General features: G+C 44.6%; 1 protein-coding gene across 15 annotated transcripts in view; it reads left to right on the forward strand.

The window, feature by feature from the left end:
* The window catches only part of PKHD1 (PKHD1 ciliary IPT domain containing fibrocystin/polyductin), a 192,379-nt gene that overhangs the window by 52,523 nt on the left and 118,684 nt on the right, over positions 1–21,172 (forward strand). For 14 of the 15 annotated variants that reach the window (XM_085544296.1, XM_085544302.1, XM_085544303.1 and 11 more), the window contains 2 exons: positions 3,004–3,154; positions 13,469–13,681. In XM_085544296.1, coding sequence (XP_085400422.1) covers positions 3,004–3,154; positions 13,469–13,681 — 364 coding nt within the window. The remainder of the gene's footprint in view (positions 1–3,003; positions 3,155–13,468; positions 13,682–21,172) is intronic. The other variant, XM_085544305.1, reaches the window with a different exon arrangement.

Genomic DNA, 21,172 nt, shown 5'->3' on the forward strand with positions numbered 1-21,172 from the left:
GTTGATTCAGGTATCTCTCAACCTTTGTTGTACAGTTTGGCTACTGCATGGTGCTTTTGCTAAGGGAATTGAGGTGGGCTCTCTATTGCAGCTCTTCCCTGTCAGGGGGTGGATCATTTTGCTGCGCTCCTGTGATGAGGATTCAGTTGTATCCCCTCCATCTTGGGAATGTTTGGAGAAGTCTTGGGATCTTCTACGTCCCACATTACCCTTGAACATCTTCAGTTTGTTCTTTGATTGCATGGCACAGTCAACTGGATTCTCTTCATTTTGGTGTGGGTGTATAAACACATGTATTTGTGTGCCAAATAAGGTGTTGCTCTCTGCTGCTCAAGTGTGGGGTGTTTTTGTCTGTTTCACAACATAAGGTGCTTGCTGCACTCTCTGGGACAGCCCTAATCCTTCTTTCCCACAAACCTCTATGTGTGCTTTCATTCTTGCCTTCAGCGAACTCTTTGTATGCTGTCAGGAATGAAAAGAAGATTGCAGAAGTCATCTTCTTGATGTTGATTTATCTCAGGGACACTTTTCACCCTGACGGATGTCATGCGTGCAGGAGACATAGAAGAGCAGAATAAAAGAGTGTCCCTATCATGCTTGTCTCAGGGATACAGGCTGTGCAGTGGAGTACTATGACTTTTCAGTTGTGAATGTTTTTCAGTTAATTTGGTCCAGGGTTTGAGTATCCAAGAGCAGATGAGGCAGGAATCATGCCAAGAGACAAGTTCAAGGGTGTTGGGAAGCACCTTGTATGCTGACTCCACTGACTGTAGCAAATATAATGCATCTGCATCTCTTTCAAGCATGTGTAGGAGGGAGGAGCCTCCACCAATTTGTCTGTTTTAATTATAGATGTTCTATCCACCTTCCTAATTGCTCCTTCATTAAGAAGTAGCTTGTTGTTTCTTGTTTCCCTAGGAGCTAAAAATAATCAACTTTTGTTTGTTTCTGTAAATATTTCCTTTTTTTGCCCTTGAGGAGATAATTATTTCTATTGTTGCATGAAGATGGTGGCCAATACAGGAGGAATAATTAGAGCAGATGGCTGGAAATACTTCCCTTGTAAAAGATATCTAGGGTAACAAAATGCCTCCCCTCCTCTTTTGTCTCCTCCTAATACATGTTTTTTCTTTCCTTCAGGTAGGTGGGGGTTGCGTGGGGCTGTAAATCTTTTCCTGTTGTATTAAACTGAGCAGCTGTCAAGAGTTCACAGCCCGGAAAGTGAGCTCCCTGTATCCATCACTGAAATTACAGTGTTTTCAAATGTGGTGTGGAGTTCTGGGTCTGTGGGGTGGGGAAATTCACGCTGTACTCCATCACTTCAAATGTTAACCTTGCCTCTCTGTGGTGACTGAGGACAGGAACACTTGCTCTCCATACGCGCTGGCTAAATGGCAATCTGTCAGCACCAAGGAATATGCTGCCCCACGTGTGTCAGTCTGTCAGAAGTTTGAAACCTTTGGCTGTACACAGCAGGAAGGATGAGGGGATGGAACTGATGGTGATCTCAGTGCTGGAGAGGTGGCACGCTCTGTGCCTTAGTAGATGTGTCTAGGGAAGGGATAAAGCTGGCTACTGAAGTTGGGGAGCTCTACCTTACCTTGCATTGCTCTTGATGGCTCTGTGTTAGGTAAGCATAGACTGGGAGCAGAAAATGAGAGCATGGAGCACAGCAGCAAGCAAAGTCTGTGCTGCTTCGCTCAGCCATTGCTTTGAGTTTTGGTTTTAAAGATTCTGCTTAATTTTTATGCAGCTCTGTGTGCTTTTTAGCAGCCATAGTATCATAGAATGGCCTGGGTTGAACAGGACCACAATGATCATCTTGTTTCAACCCCCCTGCTGTGTGCTGGGTCACCAGCCACCAGACCAGGCTGCCCAGAGCCACATCCAGCCTGGCCTTGAATGCATCCAGTCCTTCTATTGTGACTTTACTTAACAAATTGAAATGTCACCACAAATTGACATCAGATGAGCTAAGTTCTGCCTAAACTGGAGCTTCTCAACCTCTTGTCTGCCAGCCCGTGTGGGAATGCAAACATATCTCTATTTCTTATTCACTTGTTGCAGTTGTTGCTGCTGTTTGTGGGCCCTGGTAGTAACAAGCTGAGAAATGGGCACTCAGAGCTGGTGTCCCCAGGGCTGACATACAGGCAACCTGGAGCTGGTTGACAGCAGCAGCAGCCAGCAATGGAAACTGGAAAGAGACTTGCCTTAGAATGGAAAAACAAGGTGCAGGAGGGAAGAAGAGGACAGTGTACTGAATTGCAAGGGGCCTGTGCATCTGTTTTATACTACTGAAATACTATTTTACCAGTACATCAGTCATTGTTTGAGAGCTCTGATGGGGAGGGAGCTGTTTTGCAGGCTTGGTTACCACAATGGGTTTCCAGTGGTAAGCAGATGTGAGGGCACATCATTCAACATTCTGGAGTCTGGTTTAAAAGTTCAGTTTGTCTTGCTGAAAACATTGATCCTGAACTTGAGTGAATATAAGCTGGCTCTCTGGGGTTGGGAACTGCATGGGGCCCAGCAGTTGGGCACAGCCCTTACCATGAACTGAGAACTTCTTCAAGACATTGTGTCACCTCATTCAGACCAGAATGGAGGCCTGGTTGTATTCAGAGAAGGCTTAGCCTAAATCACCTCTGTGTGTACAAAAGAAGGCAGCTTTGAGGATGTATTTCACACCTGTCTCAGGCTGGAGTGTGAAGCCACCGCCTTGAAACCACAGCCAGCTCCAGCCTCATCATTCAGAGCTCATTCTATTCCAGTTCCTGGCTTTCTGTCTGCCTGCCATTTATCACGCTTCATGCTGCAAATGATAAAAGCACGGGAGGAAAGTGCCCACTGCTGGCCACAGACAGGCAGCTTCCCTTGCTCTGCAGCCTCATTGTGCTTCGTTCAACAAACACAGGTGGGATGGGCACTCAGCCATCACTCTGCTGCCCTTCTTTCTGTATAAGCGTGTCATAGTTTTTCTCTTTTCCCTCTTTTCTCCCTCAGGCCGCCCTCCAGCTGTGCTGTCGTTGGGCCGAGGCCTCCAGCTGGCCCTATGGCCGCCTGCCACAAGATGGTGCCAACGTCACGGTAGAAGCTGGCAGGACGATGCTGCTGGGCGCCGCCACCGCCGTGTTGCACCTGCTGCACATCAGAGGTCTGAGGGGGCTGGGGGGCCTCAAAGGGCGTATAAAGGGTTGGGGGACGGGGGGAGAGTTTAATTCGTATGTATGTATGCAAATGGCATCGTTTATGCTGTTTGGATCCTGGAGCTGATGCTTCCATGGTGTGTGGGGGAACCCAGGGCAAGATGTGGTTGGATGGGGGGAAATGGCTTCGAGCTAAAGGAGGGGTGATTTAAACTTGTTCCTTGTACACAGCTTCTATGATAGAGGTTGTGAAGTGCTGGCATGGGTTGTACAGAAAGGAGGTGGTGCCCCATCCCTGCACACAGCCAAGGTCAGGCTGGATGGGCTCTGAGCACTGATGGAGCTGTGGGTGTCTCTGTTCAGCCTTGTTTAAATGCAGAGTCAGGATATGCTGAGGTCTGGTTTGGTGTGAGACCAAGCTGGAGTCATCTTTCCTTACTTTTTCTTGTGTTGCCCAGCTCTGGGGAGTTGTTTAGGCTCCTGTATCGATCTAGAGAAACACACATCACCAAAGACATACTCATCTTAGGTATTATAGATTCCCATCTTAAGAAGGATCTCAGTGAGGTGATCCCCTTAAGAGTAACAACTACTGAGTCTCTGAACTTGTCAAATAATTGCCAAGTTTCCCCAGCTGCAAAATGGGCATGACAATAAACCCCAAGCCTGCAGGCAAAGTGTAGAAGCGCATTCTGATTGAAGCCTGAGCTGAAGTGTTTTTGTAGGTTGGAGCTGGAGAATGGGATTAAATTGTAGTTCTGCTCCCTTTTGGCTTTCTTGAGTCAGCACCGGGCTGCCTGTGCACTCAACCTGAAACAGACTTTATGGATGAAAAGAAAAAAGCCTATAAAGCTACTGAGTCTGCTCTTCTGCAAACATGCTGTTGTACCCGACCATTCAGGTGCTGTATCCAGCAAACCCAACCCATATATGTAGGCCCATTTCTTGAGATTTCTCAGTTTTAAGATGCCACGAGGATTTTGGATATGGTTTATGTAGGGTGAAGTCATGATGGTTTCAACAGTGTAGAAATTGCTTAAGATTGTTACAACAAGGATGTCAGCTGCTCAATGCATCCTTTGGGTGACCCTGCTTTGGCTTTATTAGCACCCAGACAAATGCATGTAGAGGTTCTGGTAGTCACCAGACTCTGTACAGAAGATCTGGAGGCTAAAGCAATAGTGAAATGGGATTAAGCAGCTCAATCCTGCCCACTACCATGAGGACCACCAGCTTCTGCCTCCCCCATGACAAGCAGAGCATGGACACATGATTATCAACAGTGGAAAGTTTAATATCCAGACTGCAAAACTGCTCAGACACTACTGATGGGGGAAGAGATACAGGATAGACAGATTGTAGATAACTAGGTAAGCTCAGCAGATTGCAGTTATTATTAATGTGATCTCGGCATCATGAGTATGGTAATATTTATGGTAACCCAGGACAGATGGAAATTTCTCTTACGCAGAGCTTCCACTGGAGAAATTAATTTGTCTTTGGTGGGTTGATCATCAAATATTAGCCGATACATCTGCATACATACGTATCAAATAGGTAGTGCTGCACTAGTCCTTCAGCTTCAGTGCTGATAAAGACTAGGTGGTGTGAATTAGATCTTTCCTCTGTTTTTCTGTCCTTAAACCTATTTTAAAATCCCTTGTCCGTAGCCAAGGTTAGAAAACCTTTCATTGTGGTGTTTTCTGTGCCATTTACTCAGCCCGTTTGGAATATGCATTGTGATAGTTGGTTTTTTTTTTTGCAAGCAGTTTCTAGTTCATATTTTCTTTTTTTAATCAGGCAGAGACATTACAATTAAAACACCGTAAAAGCGATTCTGGCAGTATTGCAATAAGCATGTTTTTTAATTAAAGGAAGAACATGGGATGTACAAATAGTACCAGCTAATGGGAAATTTCATCCAATGTATTTTTTAATTGAGATTTAAAAGGAAGAAGAGTCAGCCCTCCTTCTCCCCATCACTGTGATATCTTTCTGTGTTGTTACAGTGAGGCGCACCAAATATGCAAGAATCTCAGAACCTTAAAGTCCCTGCTGCATAGATGGGGAAAAAGAATGAAAGGCATCAGTTCTTTAGAATGTTAGTGTCATTTTAGCAAGGAATTGGGTATTAGTCATTAGAATTCAAGTCACAGAGCTGGACATTCCCCAGAGGAAGGATTTTAAGGCCCATCTATAGCAACTTGAGGGATTTTTTGGGGTTCTTTCTCAGCTGTAAACCTTGGTTTGTGTTTGGCCACAGGCTACAGGTCTTCTTTTCCCATTCGGTTTAGGATGGGATTATGGGCAGCGTGCACACCCAGGGCTCATCCTTGTTGATGAAATTGGAGTTTTTGCATCTTCAGTAGCTCCTGAGACTCCTCCGAGGTGTTGCGGGAGGAGTGGACTGGAGAAAACATGTTCTCAGCATCCTGGTCTGGGCTGAAAGCTGTTTTCCAGCATGAAAAGGGGGAATTATGGCCCTGTTGGAGAAGTAGACGATGCTTCTTAAGCGTAAGATGGAAAGATCCATTCCATCTGCCTACATCTGCCCTAGATACTAAGCAGGCCCCAATGACAGCTGCAGCATCGTCCCATTAGTAGTTCCATCCTTGCACACCTGTATGTGGTATAGAAATACAATCCATGCAGCAGAGATCTAAGCCTTTGGATGTGGTTCTGGGCAGCCTGGTCTGGTAGTTGGTGACCGTGTACATAGCAGGGGGGTTGAAATGAGATGATCATTGTGGTCCCTTTCAACCCAGGCCATACTATGATGATTTTTAAAGCTCTTAAATGCAAATAAATATCTTCAAAGGCATAGGTATGTCTTATAAGCACAGAAGTACTGATGAAGAGTAACGTGTAGCAGGGCACTGCATGAATTTTGATGTATCCCCTCTTCTTCTGATGGCTTAACAAACTGTGCATTGCAATGGCTTTTCCGTGAGAACAGGCTTACACTAAGAAGAACAAGTTCCAGGAGCAAATCAGAGATATGTTTAAATGTAAGTGACAGAAATCAGCTTGAGATAATTGTGTGTGGAGGGATATAGCAAGTGGAAGCACTCTGGTCTGGTGGTCACCCAGATAGACCATAGTAATAATTCTACTCCCTACAATTGTTCTTTCCCTGAGGTCTCCCTCTTTTGCTGGAGGTGAAGGACTCAACAGGTGTCCATCACCTGTAGACTTGCACTAAGAGCCTAAGGACTGATGTTTTTCTTTGTGTGGTGCTTAGCTTGGTGCCATCTCAAGGCTTACCTGACAGCTTAGAATCATAAACTCACTAAGGTTGGAATAGAGCTCCAAGATCACTCAGTTCGTCCATCCAATGAAGTCTTACGAGGAGTGGCTCATGGAGAGGGGATTGTTTAGCCTGGAGAAGAGGAGGCTCAGGGGAGACCTCATTGCACTCTACAACTTCCTGAGGGGAGGTTGTGATGAGGAGGGGCGCACTAGAATGGCTGCCCAGGGAGGTGGTGGAGTCACCATCTCTGTCAGTGTTCAAGAGGTGTCTGGATGAGGAGCTACAAGATATGGCTTAGTGGTTTGCTGTAGCTATGGTAATGGGTGGACAGTTGGACTGGATGATCATATGGGTCCTTTCCAACTTTGTGATTCTATGATCTACCTACCACCACTACTTCCCCACTAAACCATGTTCCTTAGATTTCCCTCTGCAGATTCATCGAGACGAGGCTGCTTAAGAGCTGAAGAAATAGAAGAGCTCTGAAAGGCTCTACCTATGGCAGTGTCCTGTTGGCTGCCAACCCCACTTACAAGGTGCTGTCTGAGCAGATGGCCGTGAGACTGTGAGCCAGACAACACAGATGTGTCAGGCTTGGGAGATGGTTTCTATCTGAGAGTACTCAAGCAGCTGCTGGTTTCTCACTCAGGGGCAGAGGAAGCCCTCCATCCAACAACATGCTGGAATATGTGTTTATCTTTATGGCATTATTGATGTTTTGGTGGAAACACGCAGCTAGTTTGGATCTACGTGTGCATATCACGAGACTGAAGGAACCTATAAAGGGAGGTTTGGACTTATGGTTGAGGCAGCCTTTGGGATGGAGCCAGTAGGACAAACTTTTTCACATCTTGCTTGGCACTGGTCCAGCCTGCAGTAAACTTTTGTGGCTCATCCAAATGTCATGTAAGCCTGTCAACAGGTCCGTGAAATAATCAATTGTGCCCACTGAAGGCTCATAAGCTCTGTATTCCTCTTCCCATACAGAGGAGAATCTTTGTTTTGTGGTTTTTTGGTGGATTTTTTTTTTTTTTCTCTTTCTTGCAATGATGCCCCTCCAGACACATAACAGCAGGACACAGAGAAATGGCTTTATGTTGAAGGAGGGAATATTTAGGTTGGATGTCAGGGGGAAGTTCTTTACTCTGAGAGTGGTGAGGTGCTGGAACAGCTGCCCAGAGAGGCTGTGGATGCCCCATCCATCCCTGGAGGTGTTCAAGGCCAGGTTGGATGGGGCCCTGGGCAGCCTGGGCTGGTATTCAATGTGGAGGTTGGCAGCCCTGCCAGTGACGGGGTATTTGGAGCTTCATGATCCTTGAGGTCCCTTCCAACCCAACCATTCTATATCTCTGTGGTACTGGGAGGGAGTAGTGCTCATGAGGAGACGGCCTTTCAGCCATCAGATCCTCTTCTGCAGGGAGTGGGCTTTCTGTTAATCGGAGGGGTGTGACACAGTCTTGACAAGTAGGACTGTTCTTCCACCGTTATTTTCCTGGCACTTTCTGTTACTGATTTAAAACAAATCTCTGGAGACTCTCCAGCACCTTCCTTAGAATTCACTTGCTTTAACGCTTCGCTGCAAATGCTGTGATTGCAAATGCTGAGGTGTTGCCACAAAAGATAATGGTAAAGAAGCCCAACCTCCATGTAAAGATGCCATTTGGAATGGGGACTTTGCTTCCCACTGAGTCCAGTAAATCCCTGGAGCGTTCTGAATTTCAGCCTAAAAAATAATGAGAAAATCAACATTTCTCTTATGCGCTATGAAAATGTGAAGAATAGAAGAGTTTATGTATTTTCTTTAAATTATGGTTTTGAGAAGGGTTATAAACCCCTGTGTCTGAAAGCACGAGTCAGTCTCTGTGTCACAGAGGCAAGGAGGAACTTCCACAGTCATCCTCAAAAGACATATTTGCACGGATGCTTGTTATTTTTGTCCGGAGCACATTGTACAGCCTTTCTCCAGGGTAAGTGCTCTGGGTATCAGCATGGTGAGTTTGACCCAACTTGGTATTGCCTGAGCTGGTTGGGGCTCTGTGACCAACTAAGTGGTGATGCATTAACTTACCACTTCCTACTGTTCTGTGTGTGCCTTCTACCATTACCCACCATATCTTCCCACTTCAGAAGAGAAATCTCTCTTCGTACAACCACTGATATGCTGATGGAGCCCTTGTTCATGTGACAGATTACAACGCTCCCCTTATCATTATTATTACTACTATTACTATTATATTACCACTTTTTGTTATTTGGTCTGTTTCTCCCTTCCTCTGAGGCTGCCTTCTTTTCCTTGGTCTGAGTCTTTTCCTTGGTCTTTCCCAACCCCCCCCCCCCCCCTCTTTCTCTTTTGAATAAAGACAGATAAAGAAAGATTTCTTTTCCAGGCGAAGAGGTGGAGGCTAATTGCTGGGTTAATTGAGAAGAATGACGCTTCTGATGTTCTCACAAAGTATCAAATAACCCCAACAGATTCCGCCCCCCTCTCCCTCACTCCACCTAAAGAGACCCATTGAATTGGCGCATTACTGTACAGAAGTGATTACGGGTTTAATTGTATTTATTTTGCTTGGTGGGGAGGCCATCATAACAGTAGTTGATTGATTTTTATAAAATCACCCTCAAGGTCATATGTAGGACTTTGCTTTCCCGTGCAGCCATAACAAACAATTTGAGGGTCACAGCCAAAGGCTCAGCTGAGCAATATTCTTCCTTTCTGTTTTCAGAGAAGGGGTCAAGTGCAATAAAAGAAGGAAGCATAACTTTTATTTTCTTTAAAAAAAAAAGGAAAGGGGAAGACAGTCTTGTAAAGCAGCAGCTGTATATTTATTTTGACCCGATGAAAAGCAAAAAAATATGGAGAGCTGAGTGTTGGAAGGACCACATATACATTTTTGACACAGGTATTTGTAAGTTTGGCTGGAGTTTATTTTACGCTTGGAGTTGTTTAATGACTAAACAAATCCCTGCTAATGCTTTCTTTGCCTTTATGTGATGTCTTTCCCCCCCCCCTTTAAGTGCCTTTTGTCTTTGTTCTGAGATGAATTCAGAAACTTCATGAGTAGCTAATTAATAGCTGCATTAAGTTGTGGCCACGACTTGCAGCTGATGCGCTCAGTTCCTATGATTACATTGGGATCTGACTGCTGCTGCTTAGGGAAAGCTAAAGCATCCTGTATGGCAAATATCTCTTGGTGGTCACAGTCTCTCAAATCTTTGCACCATTGCCAAGTGTGTGTAGGATTGTCATTGCCCTTGGGGGCAGACTATCTCAAGGCAACAGCTCCCACCTTGAAGTCCAGTTCTTATTGTCCTAGTGCAACCCAGTCTTCACCCAGAAAGGGAAAGCCAATAGGATATGCACCAGAATGGGTCAGACCTGCAGGCTAAGCACAGAAGAATTACAAGTCTTACAAGCAAAGGTGCTCACCCATCTCTCCCATCCAACAGAGAGAAACAAGAAGGGGTTGTGGGAGGAACTGAATGTTTCTAAGCTGCCTTATGGACAGCTTGAAAATTTTAAGTGGACAGTGTATGCCTGAAGCTTAGGAAAACTTTTGGGAAGGTTATTTGAGGCAGGAGTATGATTTTACAATCAGAAGACAGGACAACTCTGGTTACCAGCCTTCCCAGTTCAGTGGTGCAGCATAGCAACAATTAAAATATTCATTAAAAATCATACGAAGAGAAGTGGAAGCAGAAATGACTGTGTTTCAGTGGGAATAGTGCATAGGAAGTCAATAAAGACCTTGGGGAAGATGTCTTTTTTTATGTTAGGAATAAAATAAATCGCAGTGATTTATAGTTCCATTTCTCGATTGCGGTGATAAAATTATTAACACTGCTGCTATAAGGCAAATATATTTAATAAATATTTCTGTTCTCAGCGTGGGAAGGAACAGGATGGTAAATTATATCACAAGAGGAAGATGGAACAGCAATCCATTTATTACTGAAGAAGCAGTTAAATAGTATCTTCCAGGAATGCACATCCTTTAAGCACCAGGGCCAGTTTTATTCTGGTAGAGGCGTTCTGTGGTCTGTGAATATAAATTTCAGAGTAGGTGGGAAATTACAGGAGGGAAGAGTTTCCCAAAGGAAAGGTGACAAAATTTTAAGCCGTTTTCTAAGAAAAAAAATCACAAATTCGTTCAACAAATATAATTCTGTAAGCTGTAGTAGTGTGGTAACTAACTGAGGATCACCTGGAAGGAGTAAATCACCTGCGAGTAAGTGGAGAGCCATCACCCATCCCATTTGTGAGTGCCATTTAAACTAAGCACAGGTTTATACTGTTGAGCCCATGGCTGGGTAGATAGGAACAAAGACTGTAGGTATTCCATAAGGGATTGCATGAGAGAAAACCATAACTATGAAAAGCATCATGTGGCCAAGGAAGCTGCTCTAATGGAGTAGTGAAAGGGGGTCATATCGTTTTTTTGTGTGTGAAAAGAAAGATACAGAAGGTGGAGATAAAGCAGAATTGCCTCAATGAGAACTACCAACAAGAATAATAAAGGGGCAGAAGGATTAAGAAATCTAGCTTCTTCATTTTGGAAGCAGCGTTCTTTGAATCATACCATAGAATCATAGAATGGTTGGGTTGGAAGGGACCTTGAGGATCATTAAGCTCCAGCCCCCCTGCTGCAGGCAGGGCTGCCAACCTCCATATCTAATACTAGACCAGGCTGCCCAGCCTGAGTGTTCAGGCTATGGAAGAGGATATTGGAGTTTCCTTGCAGGAAGAATCTTATAAACTTTATAAACCACTCTGATTGAGGGCTGAGGTTTGATTTAATGGCTGTTTACCTGTTTACGTAAAGGCAGCCATTGTCTGAGAGCTCATCTGTGGTTGGAAATAAAACAGGAATTGTGGCCAGTAAAGGAGATTAGCCATTGGAAATAAATGATGGTAGAAAATGGTAGAATGATGCCACCAAGTCACTTAATTGATTGTCTGCCTTTCTGGAGCAGTCAAACACAGAGGCTCTGCTTCCTCCACTTTGTCAGTAGTGTGAAGTGCACAGACCATGTGGCGATAGGATCTAATGGTCCCTTCAGTCTGTGATTGAATACCATTTCTGCATAGCACATTTCTGTATTACCGACACTTCATTTTTCTGGAAGTGTCAGGCGTACCTCAGAATAAGTCAGAAACCTTCCATCATTTTAAGTGAAACAAGCTGAAATTCCTGCTGTTTTATCAGTGTTTGCTCAGTCCAACTTGTAAAAATATAACATGACTGTAGCAAAGCAAGCTTAACAGAAATGCATTTGTATATAGAAAAGTATGTCTAGGGAAACAGGCAGCTTATATATCAGGGAGCTGGTGTTTGTGGGAGGAATCCCATGGTTCCTCATGGTTAATTGCAAGAAAATGTGAGGTTTATCTCTTCTCTCTACTGAGCATACCCTGTATAAACTTATCTGGAACTTACTGAAGTCTGCAAAGGAATGTTTAATGGGTAGCTCTTACTCAAATGCTAGCTTTATTGTGAGAGTGAGAAATAAAGCTTGGCAATTAAAGCCCATCAATGCAAGAAAAAATAAGGATGTCAGGATATGCAGAATGTGCTCAGAAAAAGTGAATGCAATTGAATGGGAAAGGCAAAGAAGTGCTGTGCAGCTCCCATATCATTGTGACTGGTAGTATCTTACGGAGAAGCCAACAGTTCAGAGGGTGTGAAGATCACCATTAAAACTTGCTAACAACAGTAGGATGCTGGCCATGGTATGAGATACCCTATCTGCTGCTTCTTGAAGGGAAAGGTTGGGAGGCTCATAGACCCTTTGAAAAGAGATATGATGATATGTTCGGGACTAGCCCCAGGGATGCATGGCTTGACCTAGGTAGACCTATCCCCACTGCAGAAGGATTAGATGTCTGGGAGCCTACTCTGTGTAAATAAAGATAGCAAAAGTGTCCTTCATAGGAGGGAAACCATTAAAGGATGTCAGAGAACTGCTCTGAAATGACAGACTGGGATTGCCAGCTCACACCAGGCAAGAACAAAGGAGGCATCTGATAGAATGAAAAGAGACTTGAATTGAAACCAAAAGATGAAAATGCCTTTTCATGCACTACGTAACTTAGACCACAGAATTCATTGCTTCGAGAAGTTACTGAGACTGAGTATTAAGATTTGAAGGATCAGATCTATATTACTGACAAAACCTGTCCAGTTTTACTAGTAGATTGTAGAAGGAAAATGTTGGCAGGAAGATGAATGAAACCCTATGCTTTGGGGCAAAATGAACCTCTAATTAGGGATTAAAATGAGGCTTTCGTGGAATTGGGAGATTTTTCACATCCAGCTAACAAGAAGTTTCTTGTACCGTATTCGGAAGCATCTGGTTTTGAACAGCAACTGGAAGAGAATTTAGGATTAAATCAACCACTGAACTAAACAAGTTGCCAATTCTTGCGTTCCTAAGCTTTCCTCTCCCCTTCCTCTGTCACAGGCAGTTTGTAATCTGGAAAGTAACCCACAAATTAAGTAATATTATCCTCTTCTAACAGGGAATGAGTACGTTAGGACTGGGCGTTTACAAACTTAAGTCCCTTGGACTGGAAGTGGAGAGACTTAGATAGTTGCCCAGGCTTAATGGTGGTTTTACTCAGGTCTAGAAAGATGCTGCCTGTGCCAGAAGTGAAAGATGGTCTAAGTTAACTAAGTTCTTCAATACTAAAAGAGACATGCCATAAAGAACTGGTCAGTCCAAAGGGAGAAGTACTGAGTACCGTTGGATTTCTGTTGAAAGCAATATTGTTATCTTCATCTTTAGCCTTGTATCTTTAATCTCATTAGGATAGGAGCAGTTTCTTCTCATAAGGAGAGGTAGTTCCACTGCCCAGAGAAGTGGTGGAGTCACTATCCCTGGAGGTATTCAAGAACTGTGGAGATGTGGCACAAAGGAAGGTGGTTTAGTGGGCATGGTGGGAGTGGGATGAGGCTGGACTTGGGAATCTTTGAGGTCTTTACCAACTTCAGTGATTCTACAGCTCTGTGATTCTATGATAATGACTGACTATGAGGTCAGTGGTTGTATTTTACTCTTATATTGTCTTCAGGTGGCAAACTCATATTTACTGGTCCAGGACCTGTAGAACTACATGCTCATTACATCCTGATAACTGATGGAGGAGAGCTCCGGGTGGGATCTTCCGAAGCCCATTTCCATCACAGGGCACACATCTATCTCTATGGAAGCCTCCGCTCCCCACCACTGTTTCCATATGGGGCCAAGTTCCTGGCAGTGAGAAATGGGACCCTTTCCATCCATGGTGAGTACATTTTTCCTTGTCTTTCAAAGTTCTCTATTTCCATAAGAGCTGCCATACTGGAAGCTGAGTCATTTTGAAAATTCCAGCCCTAAGAAGAAGTTAGGTGATATCAAGTATTCTTTGATCCCATGATTCTGTGATTCCAAGTCGTGATGAAGCCTTAGCACTCACTTAGGTGCTTAAAAGATATCTCAATTTATGCATTTGAATGAATGAATGAATGAATGCGTCCATCCCATGGAAACCAGATGTTCATTCTCTGCTGTGTATCATGTGGGTTTGCTCTGCTGCCAGAATGGGACATCCTTTCCTCCTTCTCTCTCTCCATAACAGCTAGGAAGTTTCCTTCTCTTGGGGTTGCCTATAGCAAGTACTCTGCCAGGTAGGTCCTTTGCTGAAGCCAGTGACAAGCTTTGCCAGCTGGAGTGGGAACACTGCTTCTCTTCACAGCAGCAGCAGCAGCACAGAACTCCCAGCACTGTGTTTTCCTCTTCTCCTCCATCCTCCAGCTGTCTGTCTCCAATGTTAAGAGCACAGCTGGCATCTTTCTGATCTCCTGGCGGTCCATGCAGCCACACTTGCTCTGCACAGGTTGCTGTCACAAGCGAAAAGCCCAGGGCTATGAAGAACTATGGCAGTGCTAAGAGATTCAGTCCTGGATGCCCGCCCCTGTGCTCTAACCACCACGTTTACTCTGAAAGAAAACCTCGTGGAGCCAGAATTGTGCATTCCTATAGTGTAGAATAGACAAGGAACCTAAAGGACAGACACTGGCATGGGTATGTGGATGAATACAGGTTCGTGTTATGGGGTAGAAGAATTTGGATACACAGATGCTGTGAAAAATCGGTATTAAAAGGCCATTTTTAGTTGCTGTAGTTGGGATGTGGAATTCAGGACCCAGCTCAGCATGAATTAGAGTATCAGTGAAATGCACAAATTTACCTTTTAACTAATAGGCTGTATTTAAAGGCAGTATGTGTCGTAGGAAGGAGAAAGGGGGGAAAAAAAGCCAACATATCTGAACGCCTCATCTCCCTCCCTTCTGTTTTTGCATGTCAACCTTCATGTTGGTAGGCATCTGTATCCTCCAGCAGGGCTTGAACTTCCACCCTCCTGGCCCACAGGCAGAAATGTTGCCATCTGAGCATTACTGACACGTATGGCTCTCAGTCAAAAATAATGTAAGACACCGAGGGGTACAATCTGAGCACACAGAGGGAGCCAGCCTTGCTGTGTGCAGTGATCCTGTCAGTGCCCAGCAGCTCAGAGAGGTCGGCTGAGGTCGGCTGTTGGAGGGCAGTCCTCTGGCAGATGCCTTTCTGCATCAGGAGAGGGGAGTGGAAGCTGGGGGTGGCAAGGGGTGCACCTGAATGTGTGCTGAAAGGCACACCGTGTGCTCTTGACCCTTTAGTTGAGTCACAGTAAGGCTGAAATATGTAGTGCTTGCCAATGGCTTGAATAATTTCAGTAAGCTGGCTTTAGTAGGAGGGTGCAATGTTTCTATCCCAGTTCCTAGAGGGGCTCCTTGAAGAAGTGCTATTAGATCACCCAAGCTGAATTGACTGTCCTTTACTGGCCATTGAGTTTCACACAGTTATCCCAGCCTTGGGTTTGGTAACTCGCATTAGATTAAAGCATGCCTTCCAGAAAGGCTTGGTCTTTGTCTGAGGACGTCAAGGGAATCAGAAGCCAGCATTTTATGTTGAAGCTTGTTCCAGAGGATTAATTTGGTTAATCATCCATGCTTTTATTTTATTTTTTAAGAGACATATTAAGATGTCTCATTTGAATTTGCCTGGTAATGGTTTTTGGTATGTCATTTTCTGTGTCTTCTCCTGCTAGCTTCAAGCATCCTTCTTAATTCGACCTCTGTAAGAAAGTCAGAACTTTGTCCTTCCTTAGTCAGTGCACTACAAAAGCTTTGACTTCGTGCTGTTTTGCTATCTAGCAATTTGGGAAAGAAAGCTTAGCATCTCCTTGCTGCTGAGCTGCTTGTCCTGCTTCTTCTTTCCCTTTTCAGCCTGCCCTGTGGCTGGCTTTTGGGGATGCCCAGTGAGGAGCCCCCACTGCTCTCTGCTCCCTGTGCCAGGGCTCTGGTACCCGCCCAGCACAGCGATGCTGCTGATGGCAGCTCCTGGGCTCCAGGCTGTGCCCTGTGCCCCTGTGCTGCCCCAAGCATTGTGGAGCACAGCTCCATCCCCCTTGCATCTCCTGCAGGAATTTATGGCTGCAGTAGGGCCCCCTGAGCTGCCCCAGCTCTCACAGCCTCTCCTTCCCCTTGTCAAACTGCAGGAGATTCCTGCCTGCCCATTTCTCCAGCCTGTCCAGGTCCCTCAGCACAGCTGTGTTTCCGATGATGTTTTGCACCCCTGGTGTACCCTGCAGTGAGCAGCTCAAAGATCAGCCACGAAGCCACTTCTAAGCTCTGCATGACATACTATCCCAGTGCCTGGCTGCAATTAAGATTGATTCAGACCATGTAATCCACAATTTAGCACTGAAGCAGTAGCAGCTCAGTAGAAAATAAGACCAAAAGAAGTGTATTCTTTTTCCGGCTTCACATTGCTCACATCAAACAGAAATACGTTGTTCTGGCTCCAATTTAGCACCAGTCTGGCCCGTGGTATAAAACAAATTGTTGGGCATGTCAGCCTTTTTCATATCGCATATGTATATGAAAGAAGCTGACATGCTCAGCGATGTATGTGATATATATATGTATATACATCTACACATATATGTATGTTATCGCAGATCAAAATCGTTAAACAAGCAGGCTTTCAAATTCAGAGCTGTCGTGGTGAAGACAGGGCTGAATGCATTTTAATTCCCGTTCTCTTTCAGACGGGGAAGTTTGGGGGATGCTCTGCAGCTATGGTTGAGTTCAGATTGTTTAGTAAGCGCTGTCAGCTTCTTACTTTGATATGTTAATATGACTCAGGGTTTCCCACAATCCCCTGGCGAGCAGCAGTCCTTTGCTCCGGTGGTTGTAGCAGACTGGGAAATTTCAGTGTTGCCTTTGGCTTTAGCCAACTCCCCTGCCAGTCAGAGCGTGCCACCCATAAACTGCCTGTCAGTCACACGTCAGGCTTACAGGGGGGTTCGGTCAGCCGGGGCAACTCCACTTTTTGACAATGTAATTATGGCCCTCGCATCCGCAGTAGGGGCCTGAGCGGAGCTGGGAGACTTTTATTGATTGTTCAGAAGGGAAATTTATCACTGTCTCCAGCTCTGTTCACTCTTTATTCCCTGAGAAATGTTCCTGACAAGCTTTGGGAGAGAAGTTTGGCGTGGTGGCCTTGGTTGTTCTTGCACCTTTGTCCTTTCCAGGGAAGCAGGGTTGGAGGCACCAGCGGTGTTGAGCATTGCCAGAGATGGGGTGGGAATGCAGTGTAGGTGTGGATGTCAACTCATTTTAAGGGTAGATAACAGCAGGACAAGGGGAAATGGTTTGAAGTTGAAGGAGGGAAGATTTAGGTTGGATGTCAGGGAAGTTCTTTACTGTATGAGTGGTGAAGTGATGGAACAGCTGCCCAGAGAGGCTGTGGATGCCCCATTCATCCCTGGAGGTGTTTAAGGCCAGGTTGGATGGGGCCCTGGGCAGCCTGGGCTGGTATTCAATGTGGAGGTTGGTGGCCCTGCCTGTGTATTAGAGCTTTATGATCCTTGAGGTCCCTTCCAACCCGGGCCATTCTGTGATTGTGTGATGTTGCATCAGTGCCTGAGGACACCTGATGTTTGTTTCCCAGCTTCCTGTTCCCAACACTCTCATTGCCACGGGTGCATAAAAGGTTAAAGGTGTTTCCCATTCTGTTCCAATTCTTAGCCCATGAGGTCACACTGTGTCTTGTTGATGCAGACTGTGCTTCATCCCAAAGACTAGCATTCTTGCTATTTACTTAAACCTTGTCAGTACCAACATTGTGATGATGTGGGGCATAAACATATGAGCCTGTTCTCTGACAACACATTCCTCTCCAACTGGATGGAAGATGTTACACTTTGGATTTACTAATATGGTACACAGGCTTTATTCAAAGCCTTAAACCTGTGAGGTAAAGAAACATCATGCCCAGAGAGTTACTGTTTAATGCCATGACTGTTTATCATCGACACAATTACAACAGAGATGTCTGTGGTCATTTGCACTGGAACAGGTTGTGCAGAGAAGCTGTGGGTGCCCCAACCCTGGAGGTTCTCAGGTCCATGGATGGGCCCTGGGCAGCATGAGCTGGTGGTGGGCAGCCATCCCACAGCAGGAATTGGAACTGTGTGGGCTTTAAGGTCCCTTCCAACCCAACCACTATGTGATTCTATGACGCTATGATTTCAGTCTCTTAAAGTCACTGGGTAGTCCAGATGCAAAGATCACACCTCCACCTGCAGTATTTGCAAGTGGACGCTGCAGTAGGTAATTCTCCACTTCTTAAATCTCGGGCTCCTTAAAAGCAAAGAAATCTTCAGACAAAAATTGTTTGAAATCAATTGAACCTATCATTCACTTTAATCACACTTAATCAATAATAAAACACAAAGCATCTGTGAGCTGTACACTGTTCAGCAGAGCCTGTTCATCCCTTGGGAGAGCAATCATTTAATCAAATGTCTCTTGTTTTTCCTCCATTAACTACGTGTGTATCTGTGTTGAGTTTAGGAGATCATGAGAGAATTTGTTCAAATCTTTCACTTTCTATGGTCACTTCCATGGGTTAGTTTTCCTTAGATGTTACTTATTTTGTGTGGTTGCAGGAGGCTTTTTGCTTTCCAAAATAGCATTTTTCCTTTCAAGGCGTTGACTTGAACATGATGCATTAAAGCAGATGGCTCCTGAACAGAAGGCTAAAGCTGCCTTGGATCCCTTGTGTTCACTGGGGGTAAGAGACTTCACTTAGGCACTTCCCATGGAGTAACTAATGTACATTGACTTCTCCCTTCACTTTCTTATTCACAAATGTAAGCTGACCATTAGATTTTAAAGACCCAGCAGATGGGGGGAAAAAGCCAACAGATTGTGTAAAACTGAGTTCTGAGAGAGATGCTGTGTTTTTCATAGCTTGCCTTTTATTCTAGCAGATACACATCTCTCTTTGATTCAAACTTGCACCACACACTCCATATTTTGGTGCTAAAGAAAGCAGTGTGGTGGTACGTGAAGGGGACTGAGAAATGGGCAGTGAGTATAGCTTGTGTATAACTCGTGTTTCTTGTCAGAAGGAAGGGGAAGTCTGTAGGTTACTGCAAATATGGAACCTTTCTATGTGATGAAATAGTTGCATTTTTAGAACCTTTGAATGTAATGTCGAAACATTCCCCCCAGATCTGCTTCTTATGTTGGAATGGGCTTCCTAGAGAGGTGATTGATGCCCCACACCTATCAGTGTGCCATTTGGACAGTGCCCTCAGTAATGTGCTTTATCTTTTGGGTAGCCCTGAAGTGATGAGGCAGTTGGGCTTGATAATCTTTGTACATCCCTTCCAACTGAAGGATTCTATTCTGTTCTATTCTATTCCATTCTACTCTGTTGTGGCTCTGGGCAGCCTGGTGGTTGGCAACCCTGCCTGTGGCAGGGGGGTTGAAACCAGATGATCTTTGAGGTCCTTTTCAATCCAGGCCATTCATGCTAAGTAGATTGTATGTCTGAGCCCCGCAGTTCTTGTAAATTCCTTTTGTGGTATAAAGAAATATCATTACCTGAACTTTAAAACACCAGTAAACTGTCCAGAGGTGTGAAGAGCTCTTCTAGTTTGCCACCACTACAAACTGTTTGTAACCAAGTTAATCAATTTGTGGTAGATAAGAGTGAAGATGAGATACCAACCTGTGTCATTACAGGAGAAGGGCTCAGATCCTGCAGTCCCATGCATTACTACCAGGAGAAAATGATGGTTTGAAACGTTTTAACTGCTTTTGGGAGAAATGCCAATGGTGTCATGTCAGCTTTAGGGATGGAGCCAGTCCTCATTTGAACTCATTTAAATAGTCTGTTTTCTACCAGTACCCCATTGCAAAATGCAGTTTTACATGTATCTGGATGGACTTCATATTGCTCTCAGGTTAGGAGATTGGTTCCCTGTAATTAGGAGGTTTGTTCATTGAATAACTAAAGTCGGGCCACTATACCTGCTACAGAAAGTCTTGTTTTCTTGGCAGGAGCATCTGTTTTCCAGTAAATCATCATGCAGTGAGATCCAAGGTTTATAAATATCTATATATATCTGCTCAGAGATATGATTTAGCAGAGGGTTGTTAGAATTGGGGTACTATGGTTAGGCTGCAGTTGTACTTGATGATCTTTGAGGTCTTTTCCAACCTGAGTAATTCTATGATTCTGTGATTCTATGATTAAATATCTCACCACCACAAGGAGGTGAGAGGCAAATGGATGAGGTCAGGCTCTTCTTGGTACATAGTGATAGGACAAGGAACAGTAGCCTAAAACTTGAACATAGAAGGTTCCATACAAACAAGTGGAAGAACTTCTGTTCAATAAGGATGACAGGGCACTGGCACAGGCTGCCCAGAGTGGTGCTGGAGTCTCCTGTGGAAATATTCCAGACCTTTCTGGTCTCCCACCTGTGTGACCTACTGTAGGCATTTGCTTTAGCAACAGGCTTGGACTTGATGATCTCTTGAGTTCCGTTCCAAACCCTGCAATTCTGGTGACAGGACGAGGGGAAACAGCCTCAAGTTGTGCCAAGGTAAGTTTAGGTTGGACGTTAGGAAACACTTCTTTACAGAAAGGATAGTTAGACACTGGAATAGGCTTCCCAAGGAGGTGGTTGAGTCGCCATCCCTGGATGTGTTTAAGAGCTGTTTGGATGTGATGCTCAGGGATATGATTTAGCAGAGGGTTGTTAAAGTTAGGGTACTATGGTTAGGCTGTGGTTGGACTTGATGATCTTTGAGGTCTTTTCCAACCAGAATAATTCTATGATCCAATGATTCTATGATTCTGTGGCTCTGTGTGAGATGCCTTCTGGTTGCCAGTGGAGTGAAGAACATGAGTGTGTTGCTTGTGGATGCAGATTGCAAGAGAATAAACAAGATGCAGAAGAGCAACTGTGCTGAATGTACTCCTGAGCCTATACTGGCACTCCTTTTCCATCAGAGTTCATTTTGAATGCAGGACAGCGATTTGCACCAGCAGCATTTTTATTGTGGTTGCTGTAGTATGTATGTGACAGATGCATGCAATGGGAAGCAATTGTGTGTCTGGCCACAGATGCACACAAATGCTCGCTAACACGTGAACGTGAGCAAAATGTCCAGAACTAGAGAAAAAATAGTCTGCTGCTCAACATGCAGATGGCTGCTGTCAGTTGTTCGCTTTTATGTGGGCCCTAAAAATTCATGAGGTTCACTCAATAAAAGAAGGTAAATGAATAACAATGATGAGACTGCTGCTGGTAAAAGGATGCACGTAGGCTGATATCAAGAGCGTTTCTCTGAGTCAGCTATGCTTGCTGAAGAAGGAGATGTACAAGATG

The sequence above is a fragment of the Coturnix japonica genome, chromosome 3 (genome assembly GCF_054131305.1).
Source record: "Coturnix japonica strain WE chromosome 3, WE-NBRP24, whole genome shotgun sequence".
In the NCBI taxonomy this organism is placed as follows: Eukaryota; Metazoa; Chordata; class Aves; order Galliformes; family Phasianidae; genus Coturnix; species Coturnix japonica.